At 46.1% G+C, this 17,893-nt stretch overlaps 1 protein-coding gene across 1 annotated transcript; it reads right to left on the reverse strand.

The window, feature by feature from the left end:
- Positions 1-370: 370 nt before the first annotated feature.
- On the reverse strand, positions 371-16,988 carry LOC139399585 (protein mono-ADP-ribosyltransferase PARP14-like). Its single transcript, XM_071144947.1, is given in 15 exon segments — positions 371-1,691; positions 1,869-2,040; positions 2,449-2,585; positions 2,858-3,565; positions 3,746-3,798; positions 4,900-5,038; positions 5,304-5,480; positions 5,864-5,923; positions 6,048-6,194; positions 8,551-8,617; positions 8,757-8,981; positions 9,088-9,324; positions 9,677-11,851; positions 12,354-12,466; positions 16,540-16,988. Coding segments are annotated over 15 exon segments (4,869 nt in total). The 5' UTR covers positions 16,712-16,988; the 3' UTR covers positions 371-1,404.
- Between the last annotated feature and the right edge of the window lie 905 nt (positions 16,989-17,893).

The following is a 17,893-nucleotide window of genomic DNA, read 5'->3' on the forward strand; positions in this document are numbered from 1 at the left end:
TGGGAGAGCAGGTGTATGTTGCTCTCTGGAGACATGGACATCGGATATCTGACAATGAAAATCACTACTCCTCATTTAACGGTTTCCTGCTCTTTCCCATATGATGTAAAGATGATGAAATATGTTCAATATGTTTTTCTGATCAATCACATACATCTTAAAAATTTGACATAGAATATAGTAAGTGTGTGCTTTTAGAAATGCAAGAGGGACATCCTGTATTTTTTCTCATTAGATATAATAATTGAGATTTTTTATAAAAAATAATGCATTTTATTGAAACAAATAGTCAGGATTTCTGTACAAGTAACTGCGTGTCACGAACCGGCTCAAAGCCCTTAACAAAAGGGAGACAACGTGGAGATAAGGAGTAACAAAACATACATTTATTAAATAAAGTAAAGTACAATATACAATGGTGTGTGTAATCAGTAATCAGTAGTGTAAGTGAGTGTTTTGCATTCATGAATGTGATAATGCAGGGTGTTGAAAGGTGCCAAAGCAAACAAGCAAAAACCACCAAGATACACAACAAAATCTATAAAGGTGTCTGCATGAAGAGAGACTCCCCTATGAATGGGGAAGTGGTGTATTTATCCTGGGACACACCGGGCCCAGGTGTTTCCCATGTAGCTGACGACCCTCCCAACTCCGCCCACCGGTATCCTAATAAGGAAACAAGAACAAATAGAGAATACGGCAGACACAGGGTCGTCACATCCCCCCCATAAAACCGGGGACCAACAAGGACTCCGGAACATACCGGCCCCTGCGTCCCCAAATTGCCTTTTATTGAGATGACTCATGTACTGAAGGCAGCTCTGCAGAGTGGTCACTAGCTAGCTCAGCCAAAAAGTTATAAAATCAAATTTAAACCTTATCCTAATCTTAATCCTAACCTTAACCACACTGCTAAACCTAATGCTTAACCCTAACCTTCAAATGTTGACTTTGCAGCTGAACCATCTAGCGAAACCGCTCACTGTCGCCCAGTTCTGCCTCCAGGGAAAGACTCATGACAATAAACGTCAATGTGCTAACTCCACAAAAACACAATAATATATTCTCATTCACAGTACAGCTATCTGACGTATAGTATAGTGCCAAATCAAAAAGACACAAATAAATCTCACTTAAATATCATCAAACATTTTTTTACCACTTTAGTGATTAACCTCTGCAGATTGTGTACTACTTTAGGTCCTGCAGCAGAACGCATGCAATGTGACAATCATTATGATACATAGATATAGTGATGAGAATGATTATGACAGCTGATTATAATGATAGAAGTGAGAATCATACTCAAAAACAATAAAGGTATTTAAATGCCTTCATGCATGTAAAACAAAACTGTGTATAAATGATTGCGAATGCTTTCTAATTCATTATGTAGGCCCACTATCATATGAAGGTGATGAGGTACTCTGGGTACGCTTGGTCGTCGTGGAAGATGACAAACATGCTGGGTGTCTGCAGGTTGTCCACTAGACTGTCATAGCAGTCAGCGGAATCTGTGGGGGAGCGACAAGGGGTGAACTTCATGGAGGGGTCACCCCGGGTATAGCGCCCGGTCAGGACACGTGCAACGTACATACGCCTGTGCCCAGAACCATCAGGAGGGCTATATCTGGGATGGGCTGAATAGCTGGCATTCACAGCAAAATACACACCCACTCCATATGCTGTAACTAAAAGAAGAAGACAAGTGGAGGAAATGGATGAAGCAGAGAGAATTAATTAATAAAAATGAAAGTACGTAAAAAGTAAAAGACGGCATTGTAATAGCATGTAATAGCATTGTAATAGCATTGTAATAGCATGTAATAGCATTGTAATAGCATGTAATAGCATGTAATAGCCCTTACTATTAGCATAGCTCCTGTCGAATCCATTACTTTCAATGGCGTCACAGGTTTTTGCTGCCGTCCCGTGGTAGAGTTTCCGTACCCCTACCGTTGCTGCTCCGTTCTTGGCCCGGATGCGCTGCTCACACAATGAGTACGCCTGCCACAGAAATACATTCTGCACACGCTCGATCTGAAAAAGAGACAACGTTCAAGAACCAACCAACACCTTAAAACACAACTACAGTATTGGTATTTACACTGAACAAAAATATAAAACAACAATTTCAAAGATTAAAGTTCATATGACAAAATCAGTCAATTGAAATAAATTCATTTGGCCCTAATCTATGGATTTCACATGACTGGGAATACAGATAGGCATCTGTTGGTCACAGATACCTTAAAAAAAAAAAAAGTAGGGGCGTGGATCAGAAAGCCAGTTTCTGGGATCTTTTATTTCAGCTCATGAACCATGGGACCAACACTTTACATGTTGCATTCATGTTTTTGTATTGGTATTTCCATTTTCTATACTACCAGATACAGTATAATCATGATAAGCAGCTGGTTGTGGCGTGTCAGGTTGTTGGTCTGTTACTTTGTGAATGGCGACTTGTGTTGCCGTGGTGCTTTGGAATGCCTGTGCCACCGCCTGGTACTCTGACGAGGTAGGCAAGAGCAGCACTCTCTTCTGCGTTTCACCAGCGGCCATATCATCCCAGTGAGATGGCAATTCTAAAAACACACGACTGTAAGTGGAGTTTACGGCATGAACAGGACTATCAGAGGATGTTTCAAATGTTAAACGTGTTTTAAAGATAACAGTGAAATCAATAGTGGCTATGGGTCATCTGATGACATAATGGATTGAAGGGTTAGTGTTAACTACAAATCAACGTCTGACTGTAAAGTCGCTCTGGATAAAAGCATCCGCTATCTGACCAAAATATAACATATAATAAAACTATGTCAGAAATTCTAAAACTGAAAATAAATTCAATCCGTACTTTCACTCTCCTCTCGCTTCATCTTATAGGTGCAACCCGTTTCCCAGTCAGTGGCCATGTTGTTCTTCAGGTTCACCCTGACTTTGCTCCCATCTGGGACATCCAGCTCTGCTGATACATCTCCTCTTAGGTGTGCCTGCTCCAGATGGTAGTTGTCATGCATCCCCAGCTCCTCCCAAATGTCACCATGCCTGCACATAGACCACTGGACTCTGAGGGCCAGTAGTGCCTAATTTCTATCTTGCAGCTCCCTATGGAGGGCGCCACTGAGCGCACTGTCCAGCACCTCGCGCACGCTCAGAACGTCCTCCTTCAGGCCTCGGAGAACATAAAACCCCTCTCCAGTCGCAGCTCCAACTCCAGCCCCAGCTTCCACCCCTCCTGCCCTCTGAACTCTACCCAGCTCCAGGCTCACTCCCAGGACCTTGGCATTCTTCTGCACGGCCTGCAGCTCCACCTCTCCCAGCATGCACAGGTCCTCTCCCTTCACATCTCTCTGAGTCAGCTGGTTCTGCAAGATGGCCTCCAGCTCCCGCCTGGCCCCCCTGATGGCGTCCGCCCCGCGCCCCACCACGCTCAGCACCACCGGGGGCGGTCTCCAGGGGGTGATGGTGAGGCCTGGAAGGGTATGAGGAGGGGGAAGGGAGCCATGCGAGGGGGAGGAAAAGCTGATCCTCAGTTTCTTCTTCAGTATCTGTTGGGCTCTCTCTGAGGAGACAAAGAGAGGAGAGTTAAGACAGAGTGTAAAGTCACATTTTATAACTAGGATACAAAGTTTTCCCTGTCATCAAAGCATCACCAGGTAAAACTCTGGGCCCAAGTTATATCTACATACCCAAGAATAAGGATAATTTGTACATACACAAGTATACACACAAACACACATACCTTTCAGTGTTGGGATTGGAGCGATAGCTCCCAGTCGGCTCTCCAGCTCTGACCTGCAAACAAACAAAAACATAAATAAAATGTCCTGTCCAAAGCTTAACATCCAGACATCATAACTAAAACTCGGAAAATAACAAAACTCATTCTATAAGTGAAGCAAACTACAAACAAACTTACCATACCATTTAAACCAGGGTTGCCCAACCCTGTTCCTGGAGAGCTACCTCTGTAAGTTTTTCACTCCAACCCCAGTTGTAACTAACCTGATTCAGCTTATCAACCAGCTAATTATTAGAATCGGGTGTGCTACATAAGGGTTCCACTCTAAACCTACAGCATGGTAGGGCTTGCAGTCCAAACACCAAGTAGAGAGCCCTCGGACCTAAACCCTCAGCCCTTGAATGACGTTTTACATCATCACATCCGAGTGTACCGTCAATGTCCCTTGCCCAAGCGAGGGAGAGCGATGATCGGAGGCGCGACGTCCTTGGTAGAAATCTTGAAGTTCAGCTTAAAAACGACCAACCTAAAGCTATTAATGTACCTAGCAAGCTAACGTAGCTAGCTAGCAGTTTTATCAGGTAGCTAGCTACAGTTACCCATAGCTGGCTAGCTAGTTTTATAGTTTGGTAATTTATTTCAATAAATGACCCAAAATATGTTTATGAAGCTAGCTATGTTTTATATGCTCCTCACTACGAGACTCAGCCAATTTGATCGTAATTCCCATTTGCCAACGCTAAAATCAATGTAATCTATGAATTATTTTTGCAAGATAGCATCATAATTTTGTCTCACATACCGATAATGCAGCCGCGTTGCTAAAATTGGACACTTTGCAACCACTGAAGTTTGACACGTCACATTTTGAATTGAATTGTGGGTCATATCAACCAGACAAGTGATCCAGGTTCTTCACTCGGTCCCTCCAGCTAAATCGAGGGCTGTTTGTCAACTGGACCTCCACTTAAGATGACAATCAAACTGCATCCGGTTTCGACGAGGGGAAGTGGCTAGCGCGAGGGCTAATGGGGGTCAAATGAACGTATTTGAACTGTAGCCAAGCTCTTCAGGAACAGGGTTGGGAAGCCCCTGATTCAAACCAAGACACATCAGAGACCCCACCATTTCTGACAATTAAAATGGAGACTGACCTGAATGCCTGGAAGACGGGTCTCTGCAGCATGACAATGCGGATGACAGAGAGGATGTTGGGGGACAAATCCCTCACACTTGACGCCATGCCATCCAACATGGCCTTACACACAGAGCCAGAGTCTGCTCGAGCAGCTCCTGGACAAAAAAAATATGTTTGTTTTTTATGTCTAGAATATCATCTAACCAGTATATTACAGAATATAGATGCTGCTGTCACTAATGAACTTGTTCATCAGTATTTGTTTTGACATTAATTAAATTGTGTCCTACAAAATGTTAGACTAACAACTGCGCACAATAAAAATATTGAACACAAATTGGTATGGCAGAGGGTTGATACAAGAGCAAATTAAGGGAGTCGGTATTGCATTTCACACAAAATAAGACATACTGTACATACCAGTGTTGACTGCAGGGAAGGCTGCAGAGCGGTAGCCCTTTCTCTCACACTGTTTCAGTATCTTCCCACAGACCTTGCTGATCCTCTGTGTGTCGCGTTTAAAGCTGACGTGAACGATCTCCTTGCAGCCCAGTGCACCGGGCCCTGTGGTGCACATCAAGTCTCCTGGCACACCCACTGATGGAGAGAAAAAGATAGATATGGAGGCTTCTGAGGGGAGGACAGCTCATAATAATGTCTGGAATGGAGTCAATGGAATGGTATCAACCACATGGAAACCACGTCTTTGACATTTATTTTTTATTTATTCAACTAGGCAAGTCAGTTAAGAACAAATTCTTATTTTCAACAGTGGGTTAACTCCTCCCACCTGCCTCCATTAATAAGTGAAGAATAAGCTAGTAAAGCGATCTGTGAAGTAATTATTCAATGTCTCTATATCTTAGTGGAAAAAGATTTTCCTTCGTCAAATGATTACTTTCTGACTTGTGTGAACGGATTGCTCTGAGAGTTTGTGATTGTGTTAATAGGATTGTGTATGGAAACACTGTAAAACCAACCTTGTGCTAACGCTGCTTGGACTGTGGAACCTGCAGCAGTCAGAATAGCTTTGGAGACACCTAGAGGAAGATAATGGGACGTGAGGGGACACAGAGAACAGAACAAACAAACACACACACACACATACACACACAGTGATGACTAATCAAAAGCACATTGGAGGACAAAGATAACTAGTGCTACCTGAATGGTTGGCTGAGAAGTCTGTGGTGTTGACGATGACATCAGTGGTCTCACGGATGATGTCGCCAAAGACCAGTTGTAGCTTGACACTGCCCAGCGTGGCAGAGACCTCGTCCTGAGTGGTTGAGATGTGGCGATAGAAGGAGGCTAAGCGAGAGAGAGAGAGAGATTGACAAACAATTGACAAAAAAACAAACCAAAACAAAGGCAGAGAGAGAGAGAGAGACAAAGAGACAGAGAGACAGAGAAATTAACAAATAGTTGACAAACAAACAAACCTTAACCTACAACAGCACCTAGATCTTCTGCACAGATTCCGTCAGACCTGGGCCCTGACAGTAAATCTCAGTAAGACAAAAATAATGGTGTTCCAAAAAAGGCCAGGACCACAAATACAAATTCCATCTAGACACCATTGCAATAGAGCACACAAAAAAGCGCCACAGGTAACCTCCACAAAGCTGTGAATGAGCTGAGAGACAAGACAAGAAGGGCCTTCTATGCCATCAAAAGGAACATAAAAGCCGACATACCAATTAGGATCTGGCTAAAAATACTTACTTATCAGTTATAGAACCCATTGCCCTTTATGGTTGTGAGGTCTGGGGCCCGCTCACCAACCAATAATTCACAAAATGAGACAAATACTAAATTGAGACTCTGCATGCAGAATTCTGCAAAAATATCCTCCATGTACAGTGGTTCCTCCTTTAAAAGTTGTGTATTACTGCGGCACACCCTGCGTGCTGCTGCAGCATTCTGTGGCACGTCATTTAATTCTCAGCCATTTCTTCTGTTACTGCAAGTTATTGCTAGTTTTACCACCAGAGGGCATCTTTGAGAAGCATTTGATAGTATTCCGTATTGGCATTACCAGAGAATTTAAAAGCTTTTTTGTAATAACATAGTATATGGGATTGATTTGAAGAAATTTGGCTTAATTAATTTGATGAATATTATGGTGTTTAAATTCCGAGAAAAATTGTCTGTTTGTAAATTCAGACCGTTTCGCTCTCGGACCGACTGGACGTTCGGACCGAGGAGTAGGGTTGATTTGAGCATTCTGGCCTTACAACAACAGTCAAGCACCCAAGCTAACGTTGGCTAGCTACTTCCAGACACAAATGAGACCACTGACCATTTTACTCACCCTAGCAGAGCTGGTAAGGCAGTTTTCGTGTTAACCAGAGTGTTGGTGACTGTGAATGTGTTGCTGGAAACAATTTAATTGCGCCTTTTATGCCGAAGACGGTATCTCAGGTAAGCAGCACTGGGCTGTATTTACGTATCCTAAAAATGACACCTGCTGCTTTAGATATCTCAGTTATTGATCTATAAAAAATAAGCTGTTTTCTTTACATTCAGAGAGCGAGCTGATCAAGGGGTTGAAAATTTAGATGTTGCCAGATGTTCACTGTCTGAGGAACAGGCCGTGGAAGCTTTATTGCTGGCAAAAATGTCCATAACCAGAGGTAATTAAACTGTTCTGTGTTGTTTTTCTCCATCTCTGCCTGTCTTGTTGTACATGGAACCTGTCTCACATGCATTAATTTAAAAAACCTTAAGATGTCAGCTGCTAATTTTCAGATTTACACCACATTAAACACAGCCTATTCACTGGACTATCTGTTGCTGCCAAGTCATGATTTCCCTGGGGTTTAGAATTACAATAACCAAGTGGTGAGACACAGCCCTCTATTGTAAAATGTTTCAGGTACACTCCGATAGGTGTCTGGGTCACATACAGTATCTTCTATTGACATTATCTTCTATTGTTTGTCCTCATGGGTCTGTTTTTCAGCATAAAGTACTCTGCAGCCACTTAGTGTGGACACAAGGTGAGACCACACACACAAAATAATAGTATCTCTCCTTCACTTCATCCATCTCCCCCTTCTCTCTAAATCCTCTACGGTTATATAAGCTGGTTTGGTGAACACCTCCCCATTCTGAACTGGCTGACACAGAGGGCACAGCATGATCATAGGTGAGATTTCACTTGGTCGGGTCAGTGCTACAGGATGCAAATTTCTGTTGAAAAAGCTAGCCTTTGCTTTCCTAACTGAATGTGTATATTGGTTCCTCACTTCCCTGAAAAGCTGCATATCGCGGGGGCTATTCGATGCTAATGCAGTATGCCACAGGATGTTTTTGTGCTGGTCAAGGGCAGTCAAGTCAGGTGGGAACCATATCTGTTCTTAGTTCTACATTTTTTGAATGGGGCATGCTTATTTAAGATGGTGAGGAAAGCCCTTTTAAAGAGAAACCAGGCATCCTCTACTGACGGGATGAGGTCAATATCCTTCCAGGATACCCGGGCCAGGTCGATTAGAAAGGCCTGCTCGCAGAAGTGTTTTAGGGAGCGTTTGACAGTGATGAGGGGTGGTCGTTTGACCACAGACCCATTACGGACGCAGGCAATAAGTCAATGATCGCTGAGATCCTGGTTGAAGACAGCAAAGGTGTATTTGTAAATATGACAGGAATAGTTTCCTTAACTCACTCTGATCTGGAGAAGCATCCATTACAAACCCTCTGACATGCAAAGCACACTGGGAAGTCTGGAAAGCCTGCAAGTAAAACAGAATACAACCACAAGTCAAGGGCAACCAGTGATGAACTGTGTTAAACAGTAACTTAAGTTTTGATTTTGCATGAAACATTCATTGAAGTCAAGAGAAGTGCCCTTCTTTAAAAGTCTCTGCTCACCTTGGTAGAATCTCTGTCATTGGGATGGACAACAATGCGGACAAGGAAGGGGGTTCTGCTCGCTCGATTCTGTTCATACCTACGGATCTCTTCTAGCAGAACCTGTGTTACCACATTGTGAGGGAACTGGAGAACCACACCAGTTCCAACTACAGGGAAGGCAACAGAACAGAATCCCTGGATCTCACAAGAGGCTAGAACTCTCCTCACACCCTGCCTCAGAGCCTGAGAGAGGACCAGAAGTGCTGGGTTAATGGTGGTTCAAAGGTCACAACTGCCAAGTGAAGACACACTCACACACACACACACGGACACATACAAGGGGACAAACCTGTACTGCTGGTCCTTGGAGGTTGTTGTCCCAGTGTGCACAGCTGAGGAAGAAGATGCGGCCAGAGCTGAGACCAGACAGTCCCTCCACCAGGACGTTGTCACCAGGTGCAGTCCGTCCCCCTAATTCCCTCAGAAACGCTGTCATCAGCGCCGGTCCAGCTGCCTCCGACAAGACATTACCCACTCGGGAGGAGAGAGGGTCACTACCAACCATGGGGGACACCAGGGCATCCACCTTCAGAGAGAGACAGACAGTCAGACAGATAGACAAAGACACAGACAGAGGGACAGAGAGACAGGCAGAGAGACAGACAGAGACAGACAAAGACACAGACAGTGGGACAGAGAGACAGGCAGAGAGACAGACAGAGAGACAGACAAAGACACAGACAGTGGGACAGAGAGACAGGCAGAGAGACAGTCAGACAGACAGACAAAGACACAGACAGTGGGACAGACAGAGGGACAGAGGGACATGCAGAGAGACAGACAGAGAGAGGGGGGAGAGATAAAGAAATTAAGTAAAAGTGTAAGAGAAAAAGGAAGACGAAGTGTAAAAGAGAAAGGGAACATTGAGGCTCTCTCACCTCCTGTTTCTCTATGGTTCCCTGGATGATCTCCACCTGGACACAGACCTCTGGAGCCACTGGTCCCCTGGTGGAGGCAGCAGTGGTGTCTCTCTGAGGAGCATGTGTAGTGGTAGTGGTGGTGCTGGACTCTACCTCCAACCCAGGAAACTCCCTCTTCCCCTCTAACAGCCTATCACAGGCCTCCTGCATGGCTCTCACTGCCTCTCCACTCACATCAATCAGAGTGACCTTGGTAAGGATGCGCTGTTCCCTCCCAAAGTCCCTCACTGCAGAGACTATGGCCTCAGAACACACCTTCAGAGGAACGCTGAATATCCCCGAGCTGATGCAGGGCATGGCCAGGGTCTGGAGCTCCAGGGTCTCTGCCAGATCCAGGACTGCCTTTACTGTCTTCTCCAGCAGAGGGCGCTCTTTCCCACCTACGCTGCCCCCTACTGGTCCCACTGCGTGCAGCAGCATCTTACAAGGCAACTTCCCTCCTGTAGTCTCTACCACTGTACCTGTGGGCACTCTACCTATCTGCCTAACCAGATCTCTGCTGGCCTGCTGTACCTCAGGCCCCCCCGCACGGCTTAGAGCTGCAGCGACGCCACCAGCGTGATCCAGGTCCTCATTGGCTGCGTTCACCAGCGCATCCGCCCGTTCCTTGGTGATGTCACCTTGACGTACCACAACCTGCAGCCCCCGCTGGAGGCGATAGCTGGTGGCTGTGACCATCTCCTCCAGTCTTGGTCCGGCGCGAGCTTCGCCGGCAACACCACCGTGGTTGTGCAGCTGGATGAGGCAGTGTTGAGAGCGACCCACCACTCCCAGGTACTCCCTTCCCAGGCCCTGGAAGTAGCGTAGTGCCCCTGGCTGGTCTATGGTCACAGTCTGGTGGACCAAGGAGGCCAGAGCGGGACCCAACCTGTCCCTAACCTGGGCCACCCGGACAGAGGGTCCACAGAGCACCACAGTGGGGTGGATGGCTGAGGGGTAGAGGGTCACCCCAGTGTGTTCCACACCGATCCTCTCCAGCAGTTCTGGTAAGTGGTCAGCAATCTCTGGGTAAGGGAGACACACTGTCTCCTCCACACTGGACTGGTCTATCAGAAAGGCCCCAATCTCCTCCCTCAGCTCCTGAACCTCCTTCAGGTGGCCCAGCAACTGCACTCTACACCCAGGACCATATCTGGCCACCACCCTGCATCTGCTCTGGTTCATCTCCTTCACCTTCTTCTCAAGCTTGGATTTCAGTTCAGATGGCAGGGTGCCACAGTTAGGCAAATCGATCTTCTCCTCCCCAAACTCCCCCAGCAGATCCTTCTCAGCCTGCTCCAGTTTCCCAGAGGAGAGGGAGAACAGACGGAGCTCTGTATCCCCCAACTCTACCTCCACATGGAGTCCCAACCCCAGCAGACTGCTCAGGTTCCCAGGCCTCCCATACTCATCCCTCAGGAAGGACAGGAGGTGGGGGGACACCTCAGGCACCACCCGCTCCAGCACCAGAGAGATTTTATCTGTAACTAACTGTCTGGCTGTCCGGACATCACTTGCTGAACCCTCCAGCACCAGCTGAGATGAGTCACTGCGCGTCACCCTCACCCCTGGAACAGCCTCACATAGATCCTTCTATATAACTTCCTCTAGAAGCCGGAGCTTGGACTGTCCCAGACGACAGGTGGTGCTGATCTTCTCCTGCTTCCAGGAGCTCAGACCCTGACCCTGGAAGGCCTCCAGCTCCTTCAGCTTGGCCTGGATCTCGGGCCCCTCCCCAACCACCACTGCAAACCCTTCCCCTGTCTCGCAGTAAACCCTCACATCCTCCGAACCCAGGGTACTGCTCTGCAGCAGAGTCTGGAGCTTACGTGGGTCTACCTCATAGTGGCATGTGTACCGCTCCTGGAGCTGTTTGAACAGTCTCTCGACCTGTGCCTTCCATGGTCCCACCCCAACCCCATCTCCACATGACCCAGCTTGGCCTGAGCCTCTGACCACTGCCCTCTTGTCCTCTGGATGGAGGTGGACAGAGCAGCCCAGAGAGGACAGCTGCTGCTGCAGGTCTCTTCCAGCCCCAGGGCTCTCCTTCAGGTATCTCAGGAGGTAGGAGTCTAGATGGAGTTCATGCTCTAGGAAACCAGGTGGGGATGTCTGGACAGGGAGGGAGGGATGGAATGGGAGGGACTGGTGACTCTAGAGTCAGAGATAAAAAGGTGTAAGTCCTGGGGAATTCCACTGTTAATGATTACTATGTCTGTCTTTATCTATGTTTATTATTCATTTATTATTGTAGGTCGACCGTACAGCTGCGTCTGGATTATATTAGAAATCTAGCAACTGGTTTGGCATTTGTCAATTTTGTTAGTTTAATACAGATTGCTTTCAGTTGGAATTTATTTTAATGTCATACCTCATATTGTAAATTCATGTTTTACTTATTATAACAATAAGTAAAATGAAACATGCAATGTAATCAGACTATTTTGACGTCATTTGAAGGGATAATAAAGTCATTGCCTGACAGACAGATCCATGATATATGACTAAACGTTATGTTTACTGGGATGTAAATACAACAACACTGCATTGACGTCTGTGTGGTTTGACCTCATGTTATGGAACATAAATGTCTTGTCAAGCAGGTTATGTGACTCTGCATGTACTGTATTGGTGTGTCTGTTAAGTCTGGCCACACCTGACTGCTGAATGTTGTGGGTGGAGGCTCCTGACTGCCTCTCAGAGTGAGGATGAGAGGTCCTCCAGGCATCTCCAACACATGATTAGGTTTCTGAAGTACCCTCTCCTGGACTGAAAGAGTTACAGAGGCATGAGTTGATGTTGCCGTTGTAGTCGTTGTTATAGTAGTAGTGGTAATAAAAATAACAACTAAAAGCACCAACATATTTGTATCTTAAAAGCACCAAATGGGGTCATTTTTTACCCCAAATTGGTAATGATTGCATAGAGACACTATCTGTCAAGCAGTAGCACGTTTTATTTAATTAACCTTCTGTAACACAAACTTCTTTTTTAAAAACATTTTCACACATCTGTTTTTTGTATGTTTTGCATGTTTTTATCAGTTAATTTGATAAATTGAGTCAATAGAAACGTATGAACATTTTTGGGCTATTCATTCAAAACGTGTTTCTGTAACGTCTACTCCCACTCTACGGCATTCAACGTCGTCGGTCTACCAACCACAGGTCCTGGCAACCCACCTTTACACACACCTGGCAACTATCTTCAACCACACCTGCGTCTCATTATGAGTCACAGCTGGACTTCATTACTTACCCTTTATATCGCACTCTTTTGTTATCAGTCATCAGGTATTGTTGTTTGTGTTTCCATGTCAGACACTTCTCTTGTTTTGTTATGGATCCATGTTTGTTGTTATTAAACTCACTAACTGCACTTGCTTCCTGACTCCCGGCGTCTATGTTACAGAACACTACCTCCACAAATGGAAGCAGCAGTCAATCAAGACATCTCCCAGATGGTCGCTGAACAGGGTCACCTACTTCGTCAACACCTCGACCAGCTGGCTCATTTGGGAATGGCTATGGATGAGGTCCTCTTCATTACTCAAGGGGCTTCATCTCCAAACAGTGGAGGATTCTCTACCACAAGTCGAGCCAGTACCACAGCCCATCCAGCTGTCCGTCCTGTTCAACAATGCCAGATTGTCCTTCCTGGACAAATATGACAGGACTCCATTGAAATGCCGTGGCTTCCTACTCCAGTGCTCCCTCTATTTCGCTCATCAGATGGGAGCCCCCACCACCGAGAGGTCCAAGGTTGCCACATTTATTTCTCTGCTGATAGGACGAGCGTTGGAGTGGGCCACGGCCATCTGTGAGAGAGGAGAGGATAAGCTGGGTTCCTATGTGGGGTTCATGGCTCTGTTCAGGGTGGTCTTCGACCAGCCACCGGAGGGTAGAGAGGGGGTGAGCGCCTACTACAACTACGGCAGGATGGCCAGACCGCGGAAGAGTACGCGCTCACCTTTCAGACAGTGGCAGCACCCAGCAGCTGGAATGAGCCGGCGCTGTGCAACCTCTTCAGAAGAGGTCCAGAAGGAGTTTAGCGTGCCGAGATGATAGCCTATCCTTGGACACCCTCATCACAATGGTCCTCCGTCTGGATAACCTGCTTCGGGAGCGTCGGAACCCGCACTGCCTCTCTCCCTCCTCCATTGACCATTCTGAGTCAGAGCCTGAACCCATGGAGGTGGGGGCGACATGCCTCTCCGCAGCTGAGCGACGCCATCGTAGACAGCGTCCTTGTTGCAGACGGAAGGGGCACCAGCTTCAACGGTGTCCGGTATGTTCTAACCGGGGATCCACAAGAGCAGAGGGACAGCCACGTGATCATCCGTCTCCTGGGTTTGGCATGAGCATTCCATCCTCATCACTTTTCACCAAACCTTTCCTAGTATAAATTTCACTGTCTGGCTGTCCATCGCCTGCTGAAGGGTCATTTCACCTCCGCCCCGTTGCTTAAACATCCAGATTCTACACTGCCCTTTGTGGTGTAGGTGGACGCCTCAGAAGTAGGTTGTGGGCTGTCCTGTCCCAATGCCAAGGTAATCCACAGAAATTGTATCCATGTGCCACCTGTCCTCCTGAGAACACCTTCGTTCCCACAGGGATAAGGGATCAGCTATTGACCTGGGCACACAGCTGTCGTCCCTGGACATCCAGGTGTCACCCACACCATTCAGTCCATCTCTGGAAAGCACTGGTGGCTTACCTTGGCGCAGGACTTCACTCATTATGTTAACTCCTATTTTGTATGTGCCTAATCCAGATCCCCCTGGGACCCTCCAGTAGGGAAACTCCTTCCTGTGCCTCAGCGTCCCTGGTCTCATCTGTCCATTGACTTTGTCACTGATCTCCCCTCTTCTGATAGTTTTACCACCATGTTGGTGATAGTGGACAGATTCTCTAAATCATGCCATTTCAACCTTCTCTCGTCGCCCTAATGCTCTCCAGGTCGCTGAGGCAGGTCTTCAGCAGGTCTTCCGGCAATATTGCCTTCCGGATGGTATTGTCTTGGATCGTGGCCCCCAATTCACATTACGTATATGGAAGGCTTTCATGGAGAAGCCGGGGGACATGGTCAGCCTCACTTCTGGGTACCGGCGTCAGTCTAACAAGCAGGTGGAGAGGATGAACCAGGGGCTGGGGAAGTTCCTGAGGAGCCACTGCCAGGACCGGCAGGGGGATTTGGCCCGATTACTTCCTTGGGCTGAATAACTCCAGACTTCATTGCGACACTCCTCCACCGGGCTGAATCCCTTCCAGTGTGTTCTGGGTTATCAGCCAGCCCTGGCTCCATGGATTCCAAGCCCGACCGAAGCTCCTGTGGTAAACGAGTGGTTCAGGTGCGCAGAAGAGGTATGGAACGATGCTCACATGAGACTCCAGCGCATCGTCAGAAAGAGCAGGCGGATGGCCACTGCAGTGAGGCTACCGTGTTCCATCCTGATGATCGCGTCCGGCTCTCTGCCAGGATCCTCCCGCTCCACCTGGCATGTAAGGAGCTGAGTCCCTGGTTTGTGGGGCTGTTCAAGGTCCTCTGGAGGGTCAACAATGTTATTTACAGATTACAACTCCCCACTAACTTCCGGCTCTCACCATCTTTTCATGTTTCCCTTTTCAGGCCAGTGGTTCCTGGTCCCCTGGCTGATGCCCCTTCCCCCCCTCCTCCCGGACATTGAGGGAAATCCTGCCTATGCCATCAGATCCATCCTAGACTTACAATGTCATGGGGGTCGGCTCCAGTACCTGGTGGACTGGGAGGGGTACAATTCAGAGGAGTAGTGACATTCTACATCCCAACATCACCCGAGAATTCCACCTTTGTGTCCAGAATGGGCTGCTCCTCTCCCTCGGGGCTGTCCTCCTGGTCGGAGTTGTCCTGCGGCTGGGGCCGAGTGTCGGGGGGACAAGCTCTGCAAGTACGAATGGCTTGCATGTATATTCATCTTGTGCACATGCTTCGGGTGATAGAAGTCTGAATGCACTGCCAGCGCTTTGAAAACTTGATTTAATTATACTGGAACTTTCCTTAAAACAAAGGTTGTAAAAGTATGCTAGACATTTATAGAATCAATCATACCTAGTTTGATGTTTCTGTGACAAACGGTGAATTAGTTATTGATTTATACCACTTTTAATGGCATCTTATATATTTCTATCAAAACTGGAATTTGTATTAAAAACGTACTGATATTTATGTTCAAAACGTACTGATATAGAATAAATCATAGCTAGTTTGATTCTGTGACAACGGCTGAATTAGTTATTGATTTATATAGCTTTAAATTGCATTTTAAAGATGTTATGTATTGCAATCAAATCAAAACTGGATTTTTTTTTGTCAAAGCAAGTATACTTTATAGAATTAACCATATCTATTTTTATGTTTCCGTGACAATCAATTAACGAGTTATTGATTTTTTTACAATTTTAAATGGCTTTTGGCAATTATCTGTTGAAAGTCTGAATATAAAACCAACTGGTTAAAATATCGGTCCCATGACCTGAATGGGATTTGTGCCACAAATACTAAAACATTATGGAAACAGTGCCAGGAAAACTAAACTAAAGCATGGATTGCGGTCATACCTTGTCCATAGACTGCTTACAGGGTATGGAAACCAATATGTACATTTGTAATTTGAGTGAACTATCCCTTTAACTTCTATTGGTTATGATATGACAAGAGATGTATGGGGTGAGCAGGGTCTGTGATGTAGCCAATTTAAATGTGAAAGTGAAACTGTTCCAGAATTATCCACATTTTAAGATACTTTTTACGTTTCACCTTTAGTTTCAAGTACAGTTCAAATACTAATTTCAACATTTTCATACCTGTTGGGTCAAAAAATGCGATCTTGTAAACGTTGTCACCAACATTGTCTATTGGTCCGCAGTCTCCACCACCAGATTTACGGCGAACCTGAAAGTACTTTTCAATCTTCTCTTTCTGTGCTGGATCCAGACTGTGAACCTCGAAGAAAACGGGGTATTTGTAAATTTCCATATTGTAACTTAAAGTAGCCTATTCACTTTCTTCTAATAGCTACTGTACATGGTCTCAAATACGTTTCATTCGAACAGCTCAACCGTTTACCGATCATCAGGCCTACTGTCAGTTTTCTTTTGCAGGTGAACTTGCCAATCAATGTAGGCTGAAGCGCGCGAGCACACTTCTCGCAAAAGAAACACACTTTTTGTAATCTACTTGGCAACATAGACGTTGGGCACGTTCAAGTTGATCAGTTTTGTCATGTGGTCACCGCCTTTCAAAGTGTGTTGCATTATGGGGATAAAAATGGTCAGACTTGCGCCTAATGTGGACTGCATGAACTTTACAAAAATCATGTGATCATAGGTAATGTAGTTTTGACTGCATTCGACTGTGCAGTTGCTCTTTACCAGCCATCCCCTGCATTGTGTGTGGCCCTATTGTCAACCAATTATTAGCTTGTTTTTGTTTGACCCACGCGAACGTGGCCAAAAACCTGACTTAAACTGGAACCAACTATGCCACTTCATGTATTCAGTGGACATACTATCACAGTATATTGGATGACTCATTCATATTCCATTCACACAGCTCTATGTATCATTGATAGGTTTAGGCTACTACATGATAATACAATTTTCCCTATACCCATAACGAGGTTACTACAACCTAGCCTACAAATTAATGTTTTGAATGTAGGTGTATATGCAGTGGCGTGCCCTGGGTCCTGGGCCTTCAGTGAAGTCCTACACAGTCCCACCCGAATTAATCCACCTCTTATTACCATCATTATGATGCCATGGCTCTAGACACTATACATTTAGACAGAAACGCAGTATAACCAGGCGTTGCGTCACCTTGAAATTGACATTTGTATTCAGAGAATTGCAGGGGAAGAGTACAATACCTTTTCATTGTGCAGCTCCGTTGCCCTGCGCGCTTGTTCGTTGAGCTGTAGATCCACTCAGGTGTCCCCAAAAGTTTTGAAAAGCACCATTGCTTGTAAGTGCCCAGCCGTACTTTGGTGTCTCGTTGCTGCCTTGGTTAGACAACTCAGGTTTGCAAAGCCAGTGTGGCTTCAAACACCAAATCGATCACTTGCAAATAATAGGCATTCGCAGCAGTACAGTTTGCAGTGCTTCTCGGAGCCTGTGAGCCATTGATAGCGCTCGTAGTTGGAACTTTGAAAGTGGCGAA

Source organism: Oncorhynchus clarkii, unplaced genomic scaffold (assembly GCF_045791955.1).
Source record: "Oncorhynchus clarkii lewisi isolate Uvic-CL-2024 unplaced genomic scaffold, UVic_Ocla_1.0 unplaced_contig_6170_pilon_pilon, whole genome shotgun sequence".
In the NCBI taxonomy this organism is placed as follows: domain Eukaryota; kingdom Metazoa; phylum Chordata; class Actinopteri; order Salmoniformes; family Salmonidae; genus Oncorhynchus; species Oncorhynchus clarkii.